Source organism: Phycodurus eques, chromosome 4 (genome assembly GCF_024500275.1).
Source record: "Phycodurus eques isolate BA_2022a chromosome 4, UOR_Pequ_1.1, whole genome shotgun sequence".
Classification (NCBI taxonomy): domain Eukaryota; kingdom Metazoa; phylum Chordata; class Actinopteri; order Syngnathiformes; family Syngnathidae; genus Phycodurus; species Phycodurus eques.
The window spans coordinates 18171786-18189802 of NC_084528.1; the positions used below are offsets into that span (position 1 = coordinate 18171786).

The 18017-nt window shown below is 42.0% G+C and overlaps 1 protein-coding gene across 2 annotated transcripts in view; it reads right to left on the minus strand.

Annotated features, from left to right (window-relative positions):
* si:ch73-22o12.1 (nectin-2) overlaps positions 1-18017 on the minus strand; it is a 151981-nt gene that overhangs the window by 47013 nt on the left and 86951 nt on the right. The window contains exon 7 of one of the 2 annotated variants that reach the window (XM_061675634.1): positions 10902-11861. The exons of the other annotated variant lie outside the window; for it this stretch is intronic. Within the exon in view, the coding sequence (XP_061531618.1) occupies positions 11296-11861 (566 nt within the window). The 3' untranslated portion in view covers positions 10902-11295. Of the gene's footprint in view, positions 1-10901; positions 11862-18017 lie in introns of those variants that run through there. 2 annotated transcript variants of the gene reach the window in all.

Here is an 18017-nt window from a genome sequence, read left to right on the forward strand (position 1 = left end):
ATATTTTACATGAGAAAAATCCCACAGCACACCACCAAATGTCACGACACATTAATACGCCGCAGTGCAGCGGTTGGGAATCCACAGTGCCTCAATTGACAACACCAATCGCACCACCAAGTACTTGACGGGGAATATTCTGTCATCACTTCATACATTATCGAAGGCAGCGCGTTGACTTTACGGCCAAACTGGGGCTACGTCGGCAAATGAGAGAAAGGTGGCAATCTTCAAAATGGCTTCTCCTGTTGCCGCGCTACCTTTCCCACAAGAGCGTTATCACTACAGAGTTGACGCACAAACAAATTTATCATGGTTGAAAGTGGACAAACAGCAGGAAATGAGAGTGGGGCAAAGGAGGAGGGGGTAAATAAAATGAGTAAATAAAAGATTTTTCTTTCCTGATGGGAAAGGGAGATGTTCATTTTTTATCAAGTGGATGACGCGCCCTTTGATTGATGAAGATGCACGCACAAGCAGGACGTCTATCATTGTTAACACATACGCAAAAGGGGCTGTGTCTATTTTTAATCACACACTCACCAATGAATTGACACGCAGAGGTACAAAAGAAGCACCTATTTGAGGGAGGCGTTCATTTTTTACCTAGGTGGACGACACATTCATGATTACTTGACACATGGACAAGAGCGCTATCTGTTTGAGGGAGGCGTTTAATTTTTATCAAGTGGATGGCGTGCTACCGAATGGTCAAGACTCACGCATAAGGGAAGCTTCTATTTAAGGCAGGCGTTTATTTTAAAAGTGGATGACACACCCAAATATTTACATACACACGTACAAGAGAGACTTCAATTTGAGGGAGGCGCTTACTTTTAATCAAGTGGATGAAGTACCTGCCGATTGGTAAAGACACAAACACAAGGGGTCTATTTGAGGGAGGCGTTTATTTTTAAAAGTAGATGCACCCAATGATTAACACACGCCCCACAAAAGGGAGGTGTCTATTTTTTCAAGTGGATGTGACATGCACGACAGACGTCGATTTGAGGGAGGTGTTTGCTTTTCTTTAAGTGGATGACATGCCCGCCGTTTGGTAAAGACATGCGTGCATAAGGTCTATTTGAGGGAGGCATTTATTTCTAAAAGTGGATGACGCGCACAATGATTAGCACACACGCATTCAAAGAGAGGTGTCTATTCTTTCAAGTGGATGACATGCCCACCGATTGACACATGCATGCATAAGGGCCTCATTTGAGAGAGGCATTTATTTTTGTTTAAAGTGGGCAACGCACTCCATGATTAACATGCACATATACGGGGGCATCTATTTTTTTTAAGTGAATGACACACTAACCAATGAATTGAGACACACTCACACGCAAAAAGGACGTGTCGATTACACACCCACTGTTAACTTGACACACTGACAAGAGATTTCTATTTGAGGGAGGTGTGTGCTTTTTCTCGAGTGAATAATGTGCCCCACCGCATGGTAAAAACATACATGCATAAGGAAATTAACTATTATAGGGAGGTGTTTTTAAAAAAGTGAATGATCCACCCAACGATAAACAGACACCCAACAAAAGGGAGGGGTCTATTATTTCAAGTGGATGAGACAGGCACAAGACGGAGGCGTTTACTTTTTATTAAGTGGATGACGTGCCTGCCGATTCATAAAGACACGTATGCACAAGGGAAGCATCTATTTGAGGGAGGCGTTCAGTTTTTATCAAGTGGTTGATGTGCTCGTCGATGAGTAAAAACCCACACACATGCACAAAGAAAGCATCTATTTAAGAGAGGCATTTATTTATATGAGACACCCAATGATTAACACGTACGAGAAATGTTTATTTGAGGGAGCCCTTTACTTTTTTTTTTTTTTTAATTAAGTGGATAATGTGCCTGCTCAGTGGTGAAAACACACACGCACAAGGAAAACATCTATTTGAGGGAGGCGTTAAATTTTTAAATTGGATGATGCACTCAATGATTAACTCACCCACACAAGAGATATTTATTTGAGGGATGCTTTTACTTTTTATCAAGTGGATGATGCGCCTGCGGATTGGTAAAGACACACACGCAAAGGGGATGCGTCTATTTGAGGGGGGGAGTCTATTCTTTCAAGTTGATGACGCACCTGCCGATTAACTGACACACGCACAAGAGAAACGTCAATTTCAGGGAGGCGGTTACTTTTTATCAAGTAGATTACATGGATAGCGATTGACAAAGACACACTCATCCTGGAGGGAGGCATGTATTTGAGACAGGTGTCTATTTTTGTGTGTTGATTACACAGACATGCGGTAGAAGTCTATTTGAGGGAAGAGTTTCGTTTTTTCAAATTATGAAAGGAGGGAGTAAATAAAAAAATTTTTAAAAAATGAGGGTGAAAGCCCATAGTGTAAAGGATGGGTGACGAGAGGCTGTACTTCATATCTCTATATCTTCTATAAATCTAATCAGAGAAAATCAATAAGTGGCACGTCTTCTTCTCGGTCCACTTTAGCTCCGGTGGTAAAAAGACACAAAAAGCTCAAATGCTTCAAAAAGAAAAATAATCTAATCTTTAATAACAACCAAGTACAAAAACAAAAGACATGACAAAAGCAGCCAGAACCAGTCTAATTCACCCGACCCCCCCCCCCCCCCCCCTATTCTTTTGCTGCTTGAAAATCAATGATTACAAAAGAAGAAAATAAAAGCGTGAGAACAAGAGAAAAAGAAAAACAACTTCCACAGAGCAGTCGATAAAAAGCACATTTTGGAGTAAGAATGTTGTTCGGCTGCGCATGTACATTTTAAATTGTATAGCCGACAAAGCACATTTGCCAGCGTTTTTGGCAACAATCGCAGCGCGGCAGTAGTGAATAAAGCACTCGCAAAGGAAAAAAGTTTAAATTATACAGCACTGCAAAAGAACAAAATGAAAATAAATCCTTCATGCTTTGCAGTCACTGAGCGATACACAAAACGTGACACCATAAATTAGTACTTCATTTTGTTTTCCCTCTCCTCTGCTACCTATTTATATATTTATACTATTTACAAAGGAATGATTACAGGTGAGATGGAGGATGTTAAGGCTTTGACGAGGCTGATGTTTGCGGACAATAGAAACAATTTGATACGACGGTGTGAACACCTCTCTTATATGTAAGACTTCGTTAAAAAAAGGGAAAAAACCCACAAATGGTAAAAATGAGCTGTTTTACTTTAACCAAAGTATCTGACAAAAATGATTCAATCGAAAATTAAAGCACTGTTAGAAACACCTAGACCAGACAAGAGCAGGAAAACATCGACTGAACGGTAGAAAGATGCTAGCATGCAGAGAAGAGTTGGTAGCGGACCCAATTGCTAACCAGGCTAAGTTAGTATTTAAGAGTGGGAGGACTAAACATTGATATTGATGTACCATATCTGTATCTACAAGATTACAGGAGCAACATACCAACATACAAAATATCAATATTATAATTTATCATAGAATTATATCTGTGAGTCCAGTATGAATATCAAATACTGACTCCATGAATAGCACAAGAGTTAGCTAGAGCTGACCTTGTTGTTAGCCCTAGCCGAGTTAGCAAGCCAGTTCGCGAGCACCTCTTCAGCCTCTTTGAGTGTGTTTTCCTGCTGTTGTCCGCTTTCGTTTTGACACAATCGCTACTGTCTGAACCCTCAGATGAAACACCTGGACCGGATTTGGACTGCTCATTACATCGAGATAGTGTATTTCAACGCCGGTTTAGCTATTATTACATAACAGTATTCTGAATTGCGGTAGTGTAAGGATCTAATGTGGACCCTTTCTAGAGACATTTTGTAATACATGTCATGGTAGTTGAGGCTGGAGGTGGGTGGCTACTCCTTGTTTGCATGCCGATTGTAGCTCGTAGCTTATTGCAAAGTGGTAGAATTTTGAAATAAACTTTTACGAAAGCAGTGTGCAGTGATTATCCTATGGTGTGGACTCTGTTACAAGTCTTTTTTCCTTCCCAAATGGCTTGGGAAACAGCCAAGAGAGAAAATCGTAAAGTGGGGTACACGCAACGAAAACCGGACTAAATTCTGAGCATTATTTATTCCAACCTTCCCATCAAAGTCAGCAAAGGCCCAATTGTCAGTCTCCTTAGTGATGATCCTGTAGTGCGGGGTGTGTTTGGAGTGATTTTTCCTCCCCCGAGTGACTAACACAAACAAACAAACAAACAAAAAAACACCGATGCTGTCAATCTAAAAGTGGGGAACGCATGACGATAATCGTGCTGAATTTGAACCCCCCCCTTCCGATCTAAGTCAGCAAAGACCTGATTATCGGAGGTGTCTATTAAGATTATCCTGTGGTGTGGAGTGTGATAAGTGTGATCTTGCCTCCCAGATCTGCTCAGAAAATGGTTGATGCTGACAATGGTAAAGTGTGTTACACAAAGCTAATCATGCAGAATGTTTTTTTCCCCCACCCTTCCGATCCAAGTCAGCAAATGCAGGATAACTAGATGTCTGTGCAAGATTATCCTGAGCAATTATGCCACAGTGTGGGATGTGTTAAGAGGGATTTGGGGGCCAACAAATATAAAAGTTAAACCTGTTCAATATTTACGATTGCAAATCCTTGTGTGCGTGGTCAAAACCACAGTATGTTATTGTGAAATGACACAATGAAGTTACCAGATAAGCTAAATGTTAACCTCGCCACTTCTCTTCTTGTTCTCTTTCATCTTCCCATTTTCTGGCTGTCTGGATACCCTGTGGCACCGTGCAGTCTCTCACGTCAGTCTTGGTACTACAACACGACATTGTTAAGTGTGCTGTGTTGGTCGTCTTGGGTACACCACACACTGTAAGAGCCAGTTATTTTCCCCTTTATGTGTGGGGTCCCTGACATTCTAAAAATCTGGAAGGATGACAATAAGTGGTATGTGTGGATCCCACTTAAGAGTAGGAAGTAGCCATTCGATGGGATGCCAAAAGCTATAATGTTAATGTAGAAGTACAGCAAACTCGACAAACTATTTCTCAAAAAAAGAGCGGGTGTGAAAGGTGTGCGCAGGCATCTACATCAATTTGGCCAATGGCCGGATTGCTTCGGTGATGGAAAGCAACGGGGCGCAGGACACAAATCGGACTCTTTCCAACGTGTATATATGGAATACTCGTGTTGACAGAACCACCGAGTAAAGTAGGAGGAAGGAGAAGTGTTTTTTTTTGTATGTTTATGTCTGTGTGTGGGCTGGTGTCAGGCGATGGCAGGTATGAGGCGGCTTGAGTGCAGTTTGGCTGTAGGAATTGAGCATAATGAGAGCGGCTGTGGGGCGTTCTCGAGTGGGCGAATGCTTCTCGGAGTTGATGCTACGCCGGCAGAGTAACAACAAGCTCGCTTTGCCCTCTTTTCACAAAGCAGTAAAGGTTGGCCAATAGAAACACCTCTCCTACTTAATCGGAAAAGTTTTCACACACCTCACGTCGCTAGGTGATAAATTATGACTACTGTGTGACTTTTTTCGCGTGGTGCACAGAGTGTACCTCAGAGAGCCAATTGTGCAAAACAACAGTGTGCTTATTGTGTAGAATTACCAAAAAGTTAATAAAAAAAAAAACATTACAGGCGCAAAAATTAAGCAAACAACAAAACCTGCCGTCCTATTCATTTCGGTAAAATTGTTTACATTCACAATGACATTTCCTTTACATCGCGCCACATGGGCTCCACTAGGCTGATATTTACATTTCCATAAATATCCACAGTTTTTTGTTTTTGTTTTTTCCACAGTAAAAATAAAGATGCTTACATTTATAGTATCCACAGACACCTCGACATCCCAAAAAAAATTTACAGAGTTTGTGTTTGTCTTCCCCCACCCCCCATTGTTGCCATTTATATCCCCTAACACCAAACATTACACACACATTTCTCTTGGTAGCAGTGACAGACACACACACACACACACACACACACACGTGCAAAAATAACATCTTGATTTTTTTATTTTTTATTTTTGGGTAGTTGTGGTTAATCTTGTGTGTTAAGGAGAGAATTGGTTGCATTGTCAATTGATAGGGATTTTATTTGTCTTATGTAGCCAGTCTGTTCGTTACTGTGAAATTTACTGAATGTTCACACTGTGTGAAATTCAGGCTGGCACAGTGTCTTGCTATTGGTCACTGATGGAAATCGTGTCACTGCTCCATATCTGTCACAGCCAGATGGTTATAGCTTTCGTCTTTGTTCCCGTCTCACTGCGAGATTTACTGTACAACTGTTTTTGTGCTACGATACAGGGAGTCCTCGGTTTACAAGGTTCCCGACAGACAAGGTTTCGAGGTTATACATAGCGCATAATGTGCAGCGATGCGAGAATACATGCTCACAAAGTACAATAAGGCACGCTTAGTTACCGCCGTACTTACGGTTTTTCATTGAATTGTATAGTATAGTATTCATGGCCTAGTGTTTCTTTTTATACAATTATTTACTGTAATTATGACTTTACTACAGCGTTTGTCTGTTAAGTGTTATTGCGGATTCAACTTAAGTACAAATTCGAGTTACAAGGCCACTGTAGGAACTGAACTCAGTCGTACACCGGGGACCCCATGTACTGCTTTTGCCGTACTTGTTTTCCTGATCTACCAGCATCGGTAGAACTTTCCTTGGTTGATTAGGTGTGTGGCACATTAACGACTTACGCACAAATTTGAATAACATTCCAGGAGCAGGAATGCAACTATGTTGTACACCTATAATCCGCCCGTAAACCAAAGTTTTCCCAACATTGTGCTAAAATCATACAATGTATACCTGGCCTAAGGCCATGCTAAAATACTAATGATGAGGTATGGACCCGTATTAGATTCTGACGGTATGATAACTGTAAGCTTAGGTATTGCAGTTTCATGTTACTGCAATTACAACTTTGAAATATATTACTTTGAAATGTTTGGGTAAATAACGTTTCCATTGAACATGCTCTGTAAGGTACATAAGTACACACCAAACGAAAATAATAGATTTTTTTTTCTAAATACGTACTTATCAAGTACTTATCAGAAAATTATCAGATTTCCCTACTCTTCTCCGCTTTTTGAAGGAATCTCAGAGTGAAGAGGAACTGATGTTAGCCATGCTAACTAGCTAGCTAACTCTCGTCGCTTGTTCCAAAAGTTCATTTCATGGCAGTTTTATAGTAATGTTACCTAAAATTTGCCAAAGTGATGGGTGGCGTTCTCGTAAATGTGATAGCATTCGTCTACCAGGCCGCAGTTCCCTAAAAACAGCTCATACAGCTGATGGAAAGTTTTAGTGGCTTTCAAAACGTGACTATTTAGAATTGCGGTTAAACCCGGTAGCCAGCCCGTGCCTACTAATGACTGTTTCCCCAAATATTGGTCAACTATGTCTTTCAGAGATCCCAACCCTCCGATTTCCGGGAATAACGGATGTTTAAAAAAAAAAAAAAAAAAAAAAAAAAAAAAAGAATTCTTCAAATTTTAAAGTCACACATCAGACGGATCTATTAAATGTCCATATTGTCGGGTGTTTCACTGATTTGGAGTTGCAGCGTTAAATCCATGATGATAGCCAGGAAATGAGCTCGGAGAAGACACTGTGTTGTTAGCCTGGTTAGCAGGCAAGTTCAGTTAACTTCTCTGCTAGCCCAGGTAACGGAGGAAAATAGCCAGGACTTAGCAGCTCTGGTATTCCCCCAGTCCTCTCTATGCTTCAAGAAGGTTAGTGGTCCGCAAGTCGAACCAAGATCTGAGAACACAAGCTTTCAAGGTCATTCAAGGTTAAAAACGTGAGGGAAGTCATCGCTGCCTTAGGCAGCACTTTAGCCAGCGTTTGACCTGGTGAATGGCAATGGCTGTGCAGGAGGGCCTTGCACAGCCATTTGCCAGTGGTGTTAAAAAAAAAAAAAAAAAAAAAAAAGGCTGATCAGAAGGTCAGGAAAATTCATGATCAGGCTGATATGGTGACTCAACGGCAACTACAGACGAAGCGGGGGAGCGTTCAAGAAGGCCTCCGGTGGCTCGTTAGAGAGATGAATTAACAGTCAGGAGACAATCAGGCCCGCAGCTGCATCATAAAGGGCCATTTTGCCGCGTGTTGCCCGTTAGTCAATATAACTCCACTGGCTGAGGCAAAACTTTTATGTCCCCCAATCAATTCTCCACACTTAACGGCATCCGCTAATGGAGAAAAATATTGCATGATCTCAGAGGAAAATCTATAGATGCTAATGCGGTGATGCCTCGGTCCATCCGTCAACTGGCCGACAGGCGGCGGAGGGTGGCCCCTCACCACAGACACCCCAGGTGAATTTGGTAGTGCTGCCATGTCAGGCCGCATCAGGCTGAAATGCTATAAGTGGGCTGCTTGACACATCAGGAGCAGGAAGGAAGAAGGAGGGGGGGGGGGGGGGAAAGGGAAAAGAGAAGAAAAAAATAAATAAATAAATAAAGTGACCCTGACCTCAACACTGCTCTGGTTTAAATCACATAGTGGCCATAAACACAAAAGAAAGGGTGGGTGGGTGAAGGGATGATTGAGAGTTAGTAGAAGCGCAGGCTACATCAGTGGGAACAATCTGTTGGTCCCAGCTAAGCGACTTCACGCTTCATTAGCAATTAACCTCCTCCTGTCAGGAGCGCTCGTGACGAGACGCTCCCCTCCACCGTCCCGCAGACTCCCTCAGTCCCCTTGACCCTGTCAGCTCGGCTACACTTCACTCCAGTTACTCTCTTGTTTACCATCTACCTTTTAGCTAGCGGGGAATGGCTTGATGGTTTTGCATGTCAACACTATGTCAGCACTGCAAACCCAAAAAGCGCTTCGGTTTATGCAGCACAAATACCCGTGGCTGTGAGGCTCAGTTGTATTTCTTTCTCTCCACCCCCCAACCCCCACCTACCCCCCAAGACTGTGTTAGACATTTATGTGACTGGAGAGACAGATGCGTGATGTGACCAACATGTCATGTGGGGGTATCAGGACTTGGAATAAAAGCTCAGCTGTTACACACGCTACCATGGTTTTGTTTGGCTCACTTTCAACTTTGACAGTGACAAAATGGAGGGCCTTGGCGGGACAAAAAAAAAAAAGCGCTACATCATAAAGTCAAACTTGTTAGTCATCTAGTAGTGCTACTAGCAACCAGGTGGTTAAGAATTTTTCATTTTCAGTTTCAACTACAGGGGGACGGAACAAAGGTTGCACGATTAATTGCATTATTACTATTATATGTTAAAATGCCATTTTCCTCTCGCAAAGGCTCTGATGGTCATTGGGAGTGGAGCGGAGCAGAGATGGCTGAGTCAAAGCTGCACTTAAAGTCTGCCGCACACTGCCGTGCTGGGTGCACATACATTTTGGTAGGCGACTATATCTAACATTTTTGGTATATTTCAAATGCGAGGTAAAAAAAAAAAAAAAAAGTGTTACGATAGTAATTGACACAGTGCTGTAAAGTGTCATGGTGTTGGTTCCTTATTTCTATGATGAATAAAGTTCTCGTTAGCACGCAGTTGTTGTCTGCGCATTATTGAACATAATAAACTGGCAATGGAGCTTGACTTTGTGTCGCTGTCCTTGAATCTCTAAGGCTGGCGGCATTACCTTCGGCTAGTGACTTGAGGTTAACCCCGATTTGTCCTGCTTTATCCAGTTAAGCATGTTCCGGTCACAGTTTTTCCTTATTTCATCATAGCGTCCCATCCTTGCTTCTATGACACGTCTTTAAGTCTGAAATCGAATATGCACTTTTGGGCCATTTACGGCGGGCCGAAAATTGTCGGTGACTCGATTTTTGTACTGGCGTGGCCGGACCAGCGTCTATTGTATAAGTAGGTGGTGGCCCAACACAGCTACATATAGGCTCCTGGCCATCAAGCCATCCTTTAATGGTAAACACTTATTTATTGACTGTCGTAGTTATTTGACTGTCTGAGAAGTGCAGGCCACATGTCTACATATGTTTCATGAACACAAAAATTTGGACATTTTGAAGTGGTAAAGTAACATTTGTTAGCATTATTGTTGAAATCTACGCTTTAGTTTGTATGATGTATTCCGGACTTATACTTGTATGCATGTATACTTATGTCAACGCCACACTTGTTTGGCAGAATTTTGTTACGTTGTCGTGGTGAACGCTTACAAGACTGTCAGTCAAAGTACTACGTTTAGAACTGTAATTGAATAACAGTTTCTTAGCATAGCAAAATCATTCATAAGGCTCCATAATCTATTACTAACCTAGGCTCACACAGTAGTAAAGTCATAATTACAGTAAATATTTGTATAAAAACACATTTAGGCCCTGCGTTTGGCTGGCCAGGGTGTAGTCTGTCTCTCACCCAAAGTCACCTGTGATAGGCTATTGCACACCTACGACACAAATGAGGACAAGCGCTATAGAAAATGGATGGACACGTCTAGGCTATAAATATTATACAAACCAATGAAAGATAGTAAATACAGCTTCTTGCGTAAAATTAAGTGATGCTAGTTTGTTACGTGCCGTTCGTAAACTCGAAACCATAAACCGAGCACCCCCTTTAGTAGATTTGTTCAAAGTAACTTTACTTAAAAAAAAATAAAATAAAAAAAAATAAAATGAATTTCCACAGACTCAAAGGAGACAACCCTCTCTAGTTATTCCATTGGACCTCAGAAAAAAAAAATTCTGCCTTAGCTACAGCCCTACTTTCAATTAAAATCAATCAACCTGACGGCTGCAGACTAGGAGGTAGTGATTTAGGAGTTTGACGGGAAAGTCAGGGTAAAAAAAACAAAAACAAAGACAATACATGTCAGCAAACAAATCCTCTCGCAATGACTTGACGGTTTCACACCTTCAAACTGCATCACGAGTGACTAACCCACCCGGTGCTCGTCATAGCATGATGGACTACCAACAGCAAAAAAAACAAAAAAAAACACGGTTCTCCGCGGGAGCTCTGAGAACGGTGGGCGAAAAGTGTGACAAGTGCGATGCATTATGGAGCACTTAAGAGGTAATCCTCTCTCGCTGCAGTGCCGTTTGGCCACAACATGATTCCATCTCTACCATTTTGTCAGCGTCCTTGATAGACCGCGAAACAAACAGAAATACAGAAATACTCCACTCAAGATTCCTACAACGTCCTCATCCAGTCAGTAATGGGGCTACACTGTGTTTAATAATGGCATATATGGAAAATAATGTTTGATTTTATTTTTTTTAAATAAAAGTGGTTTCATTCTATCTTCTCTATCTGACCGAGGCACAAAAATCTCTGGGTCTCCTCCTCGATGATTCCTCCTTCCTTCTTGCTTTAGACGTAAACAGCAGTCCGAGATATGACGGAGCCATCCCGCTGGGATTCCATGTCGTCGTCCAGGTAGTCTCCGATCATATCGCCCTGCTCGTTGGGCTGGCGCAGCTGCAGGATAGGGGCGCCACCAGAGAAGTGGTCGTACCGCTCCTCTTCCTCCAGTTCGTCGAACTTCCTCCTCTCGGCATCGTCCAGCTCACTGCTGAGTAGGATGTCCTGGGCGGTGGGCGTGCCGGCGACCACCTCGGGCCGCCCCCCGATGGTGAGGGGCCCGTGGTTGTTTTTCTCCCCCTGGTGGGACGAGCCATCATCATACACGTAGATGGGGCCGTTGTTGTTGCCCATGGCGCTACCGACGCCACCCGTGCCGTTCTTGCTGGCTTTCTTGCCTCCGCCGAATATGCGCGACTTCATGTCGCTGCCCCCATTGGCACGGTAGCCCTGCTGCTGACGGCGGCTACGAGTGACCAGCACGGCGACCAGGGCGGCGACCAAAAGCAGGGCCAGCAGGGAGCCGATCACAGCCCCCGCCACCACGCCGGCATTGGATGGGTTCACTGAAGGCTCTGTAAGAGGGAGAGGAGGAAGGGCGGGAGAAGAAGTGTGTGAATTGTGCCAAGAAAGGAAAGTCACCAGACACCAAAAGAGAAAGCAGGAAAGAAAGAGGACCAGAGAAGAAGGAACGAGTTGGGTGATCTATTGCTGGTGTAAAACTCAGTGTGTCAGTGTAGTACCTATGAGATTGTGTGTCCCTAAAACATTCAACATACCTAGAGAACACAGGATTTTGCCCTTAAACAATTATTCTGTTTTTCCATTAAATCTTTTTCCAAATCAAAGGGAAAAAAAAGTGTTCACTTGAATAGAGTAGCAATCTACCGCATTTCCTCATGGTGGCCAATGGGGGGCCTCAACATTGTGAAGCTATCACTCAATGTTAACTGGAAATGCTGTGTCCACACAATGTAAGACATGTAATATAACGTTTATGTAACTTAGTGGGTGCTGCTTGCTTTGGTTAGCAACTGAGTTCAAATGGGATCAGTGGTTAACGCTGAATGTCCATGGATGAACGACAGCATTTATGAGCTGAAGTAATAATCACTACTTGGAGGAGGCCTCTGTGTGAGGGAGCCATTGTATTTAGTCTTCAAGGCAATGGTTGCAGGGTTTTTTTTGTTTTTTTTAAGAAACCACTACGCCAGAGTCAGATCAACCTATCAGAGACAGAAGGCGTGACTGGCAAGGTGTTTATCATTTGAGCTGGTTACGGTACATATTGGCAGCCTAGCACTGACCAGTTAGCTTGGGTGTTGGGAGCTTTGATGATTATTTTGGAATAGAATGTAAAAAATGTTGACGTTCGCACAGTACTCCAAGTACAAGCCAAATAAGACTCAACTACTGTATATTAACATCTGCATGGGCTCAAATAGGTCAGACAGCTACTCAGATGGAGGAAAAGTGAGTATTATGTGTGTCTTCAAGCGAGAGAACGTAGTCAGCCTACTCAGGTGAAGTGGCACGTGTCCAGGTAGCCTCCCGATACGCTGACATTTCCCCTGCGTCCTCACAATTGCTCATCCCCATTCCTACCACCATCCCACAAAAAGGTCTCAGACACTTTGCCCTTCAACCACTAAGCTTCCGTCCAAGGCTGCTGCAGCTCGCCGCAAATCACAAAGCTTAAGCGGTTGCGGTGGAGGAGAGCGAAACGAGGGGGGTGCTTGTCGCAAGCCACGCACACTCTTCGGAGAATGAGCGGGGACTGGTGTGTGTTTGTGTGTGTGTGCGCGGCGGAACAGTTGGATGCCATGCGGGAGTTGATAATGATGAATGGAGCAGTGGAGGGTGGGAATTGGATGAAGAAGAGGAGGAGGTGAAGGAAGAGGGTGAGTGAGTGACAAAGCGATGCAGCGGCATGACAGCCCCTCCTGAAAGGCATGAAGGAAAAGCACGGCATAGATCGCCTCTCCACCACCACCATCAGCAGCCCATCTCACTTCTCTCTACTCTCTCCCCTCCCAACACAAGCACCCACTTGATTGGTAGTATCACGAAAAGAGAAGCCTCTTAAATTCTATTTGGACTTGTTTGGAGTCCCAACAGGCTGACATTCACTCCGCCGTATTTCTTCCAGCGCGCGGACACTGCAGAGAAGAAATGCCGTCGTCTAAATCAGAGCTCTCGTATGACTCGTCAGTCATATAGTACGCTCGCTCTCTCAACTCACATTTTCCTCTCTCATGTGCGACGCAATATTTTTTGAAAAAGATAGTTTGACAGCTAAAAGACTAAACACAAGAGTCAGCCTCAGTGTGAACTTGAATTGTTTTATCGCTATACAAAACCGAAGCCATTATACTACCATATTTACTCAAATAGTGACCTTCTTTCTAACAGAGGGCGAGCCGTAGGTCATCGCCAGGCGTGTCATCCACTTCCATCTTCATATGGTGTGACCAGATACTATTAAAGACGAGTGATGTTCAGATAACACTTTTTTCCCCCTGCACAGGTACGAGTAAGAGTATTTACACTAGAGAACTCACTGATAAAAAGTACAGATACCATGAGTACTTTTGATACAGAATATTTCAATTAACAATTACAGATAATTGTTAAAGACCCCTCTTTCTGATGCACATGATGATTCACTGTGTCAAACTGCTGGAGTGTAGTGCCAACTACTGGTGAGCAGGACTTAATGTCAGATTTTTTGCCTTAAGTACTGGTGGGCTGGTATCGTCACAAGTACATGATACCTTGAAATAAGGTATCGGCTCGATACCGATACCCGATATTGGTACTTGCCTATCCCTATTAAAGACTCCTCCCTTTCCCCCCAGCAGAGAAAAAGCAAAAAAAGTGATCCCCGCATATTTTGGGAACTTATCCTCCCTTTTTCACTGAAAACCCCACCAATTCACTATTTTTGTGCCTAGACCAAAGCCCTGTCAAATATAAAAGTATTATTTTGGCGCCATCTTGTGGCATCTTTGTGCAAAGGAACTATTTGAGTGGTTGAAGGAGCTTTGTTAGTAAGCCGTAGCACTGTCTGATAGAAAAGTAGGCTTTCCCACCATCTTGTGACATCTATATTAGTTAGGTGACGATCCCTTTTTTCGATTTTCACTATTCGATCCCAATACCCAGCGAATAGTGGGGATCACTATCTCAGTTCGTATCAATTCAACTGTTCACACACACACACACAGAGAAGCATTATCAGATGATCTCATTTGAGCTTTTTGCTTACTAAAGCAGGAGCACTGAGCATGAGGAGGAGCATGAAAGCAGTCTCTAAGATGAAGTACCAACAAAGTGCACGTTTTATTGAAGACAGTCAGATATATGTGACCAAATACTGCAGAATAAGGGCTTTTGCTACTCTATATACAGTTAGGAGACATATCTGAGAGGAGATTGGGGCCGCAAGAAAACGCTGCATCAAAGTGGAGACTGTGGGGTATAATGATGGAACATTGACAAATCACCTTGACAAATGAGCGACTGAAAGGTATCATCTCGGCATGCTCTTTGAACCCTACTGACCAAATACTGTTTCCTGTACCCAGTAGCACTTTTGTCATTGGAAAAGTCAACAGTGGAGCTGCGTTGTAATCTTCAGCTCCCCGTAAGCATGTTGGATGATTTAGGTCAGGAGATCCGAGCGAGGAGCCGCTGCTCTGTGTTTAGCAGTATCTGGCACCACAGACGCGTTTCAATTGGTACTATAAAGGAGGAGATTTACTACAGAGTGCTAGAAAGCTAGTAAAGCCACCGGAATCACAGCACAGCACAGAAGCGAGAAGGGAGATGGTTTGGCACAGGCGCAGACTTTCGTGTGCCAAGGGTTCAGGACTCTGTGCTTTTTAGTAAGCCAGCCAGATGCCCAACATGCAACCCTCCGACCATTGTCCACTCGCGGTTATCAGTGGGGGCTAACGCTGACCCTGGCCTGTCTGGAATTCCACCACTGTGAAGCAGCGGATTAAACATGTCCTACAAACAAAATGGGTTATAGTCCAATAAAAAATGTAATCATTGAAGAAAAAAGCAATGAAATTAATCACAAAGATGCATTTTGAATCAGTTCTCCACTGACTGTAAATGGGTCATATTTACGGCAACATTACCAAAAAGGTTACAACAGGATTACATAGGTAGCGAGTTCTTAACTACAACTGGCTGAACATTAGGTTAATAGTAGACCAATCCAACAAGGGTTAGCAAGCACCTGTTACATAATCTTACATTACTTGTTAGCTCGATAAGTGTGACTAATAATAAAATATTTATACTTGTGAGCATATTATCTGTCCATTGTTAATTATGGATATTTAACAATTCACCCTATAAACATAATATCATAACATGGCTAGTAAAGGTAATGCTACTTGTAGCTTTTTTTTTTTTTTAGATCAATAAGGCTAAATAAATATACAATTTTAAAACTGCTTTCAGTCATGCTTGTTAATGGAGGTTGGTTAACAATGCGTTCAACCTATAATATAACATCTACGTGGCTAGTTTGTTCCGCTAATGCTACAGAGGGTAACGTTATATGTGGCTTTTTACATAAAAATATTAAAATATAGCTATGCTTTCTGTTATTCAATCTTTAATGGTAGTTTCACAATTATTACACCCTATAAATATAAGAATATAAGATTAGCTAGGTGACTTAGTAAGGTAATCTTGTATGTATATGTGTGTATATATATATATATATCTATCTATATATAGATATTTATCTATATATATAGATATATCTATAGTCTCTCTCTCTCTCTCTCTCTCTCTCTCTCTCTCTCTCTCTCTATCTATATATATATATATATATATATATACATATACACACACACACACACATATCTATATATATTATTATTCTTCCTGGGCAGCGCTAAACCTTGCGATTCACACACACGAAAGCGACGGTTAGCCCCTCAGGGTCTGCTCCAGAAAAGAACACAAGAAATGCATTATCACCTCAGGTTCCGAGGAGTGCTGCGACATGAAACGTGACAGTAATCGCTCTGCAACCAGATACTGCACTCGCATCAATTGGGAAGTAATCCAAGTCAAACACCAATCCTCGCTAAATTCCATTAGTTGGCTTGTGTTTGTTAATTAGTTAGTTAGTAGTCTATGAAAACTCCACCACTAATTCCCATGAAACTTTACGATAGGTGGCAAGAGCCCTTGAAATTTTGGTACACAGAGTAAAAGAAATTACATAGAAGGGTTAATTTTCTCACATCAATGGAAGTGTTCACAGGCTAACACAGGATATAAAGCACAACTTCACGTAAATGTTTATGCTGTTTCAATTATTTTGGCATCTTTTTACAGATTTTGGAATATGGCCATTAGCCCATGCACCAAAGTATAGAGCAGTCCCTCACAATACAATATCATTGATACAATACTTTACAAAGGACACCAAAAATACTTTGCAAAGGATACTAGAACTGCAATAATTAATTGTCAGTTAATCGATTGTTTAATTAATCGACACCTATTTTGATAATCACTTTATCGTTAACTTAAAATTGTCCAAATTCTCGTAATTTCTGCCTTTCAACAATAAATATTCTCAGATTTTTGTAGTCCTCAATGAAAGCAGACTGACTGTTTAATCAAAAAAAGACATTTGCAATTATCTGCTTTTACTTTGGAAAACAATAATCCACATTTTTGCCAGTTTTCTGACATGTTAGGGGCCAAACCAGTAACTAAATCATAATTTTATATTTGTATATTTCTGCACTGTCAATTTGAAATAATATTTGAATAAAGGGATGGAAATTATTATTTTGTTTTTACAATTCATCGATTAATTGAAAAATTAACCGACAGATTTATTTTTTAAATCCAATCTTTTTCAGTGTTGATATTTGTTTCAAGTGAATATATTCTACAATGGCAAATTTTCAATGCCAAAACATAACTGCAGTGTTCTGACTCCATGGAGGTCTGGCTTCATTTCAAGTTTTCAGGGTGTCGCTCCTGTCAGTGCTATGTCTATCTCTCTCTCTCTCTCTCTCTCTCTCTCTCTCTAAAGTCTTGTTGCAAATCCTTTCGTGGATGTCTTTTTGAGACAACACTTTAAAGATTTAACAGCGTGATGTAATGGAGTCGTCAGGGGGTCCCCATGCAGGCCCTCTGTGGACACATTCTAACAAGGCGGCGATGGAATTAAAATAAGTGGGTTAGGAAGAGAGGACATCCTCGAAACACAGGCCTCTTGCGTGAACCAGAAGAAACGGCCCTATATGTATGCAGTGTTAATGAGGAGATGGGATGGAGAGAAAACGCATACATATAGTAGCAAGAAAAAGTATGTGAACCCTTTGGCATCGTGGATTTCTGCTTAACTTGGTCATAAAACATGATCTGATCTTAATTTAAGTCACAACAATAGTATTAAGAACAATATTTTCTTAGAATAACACCACACAATTATGTTTCCATGTTGTTTGTGAACATAGTATGTCATCTTTCCAGTCCAGATGGCCATTCCTCGGGAGCGTAGCAAGACTGCTGAACTTTCTGGACTGATGAACATCAAGGCTTTTAGAGATATTTTTGTAACCCTTTCTAGCTTCATGCAAGTTGATGATTCTTAATGTTAGGTCTTCTAAGAGCTCTAATGCACGAGGCACGGTTCACATCAGCCATGCTTCTTGAGAATGGAAAACTCAAAACTGGTGTGT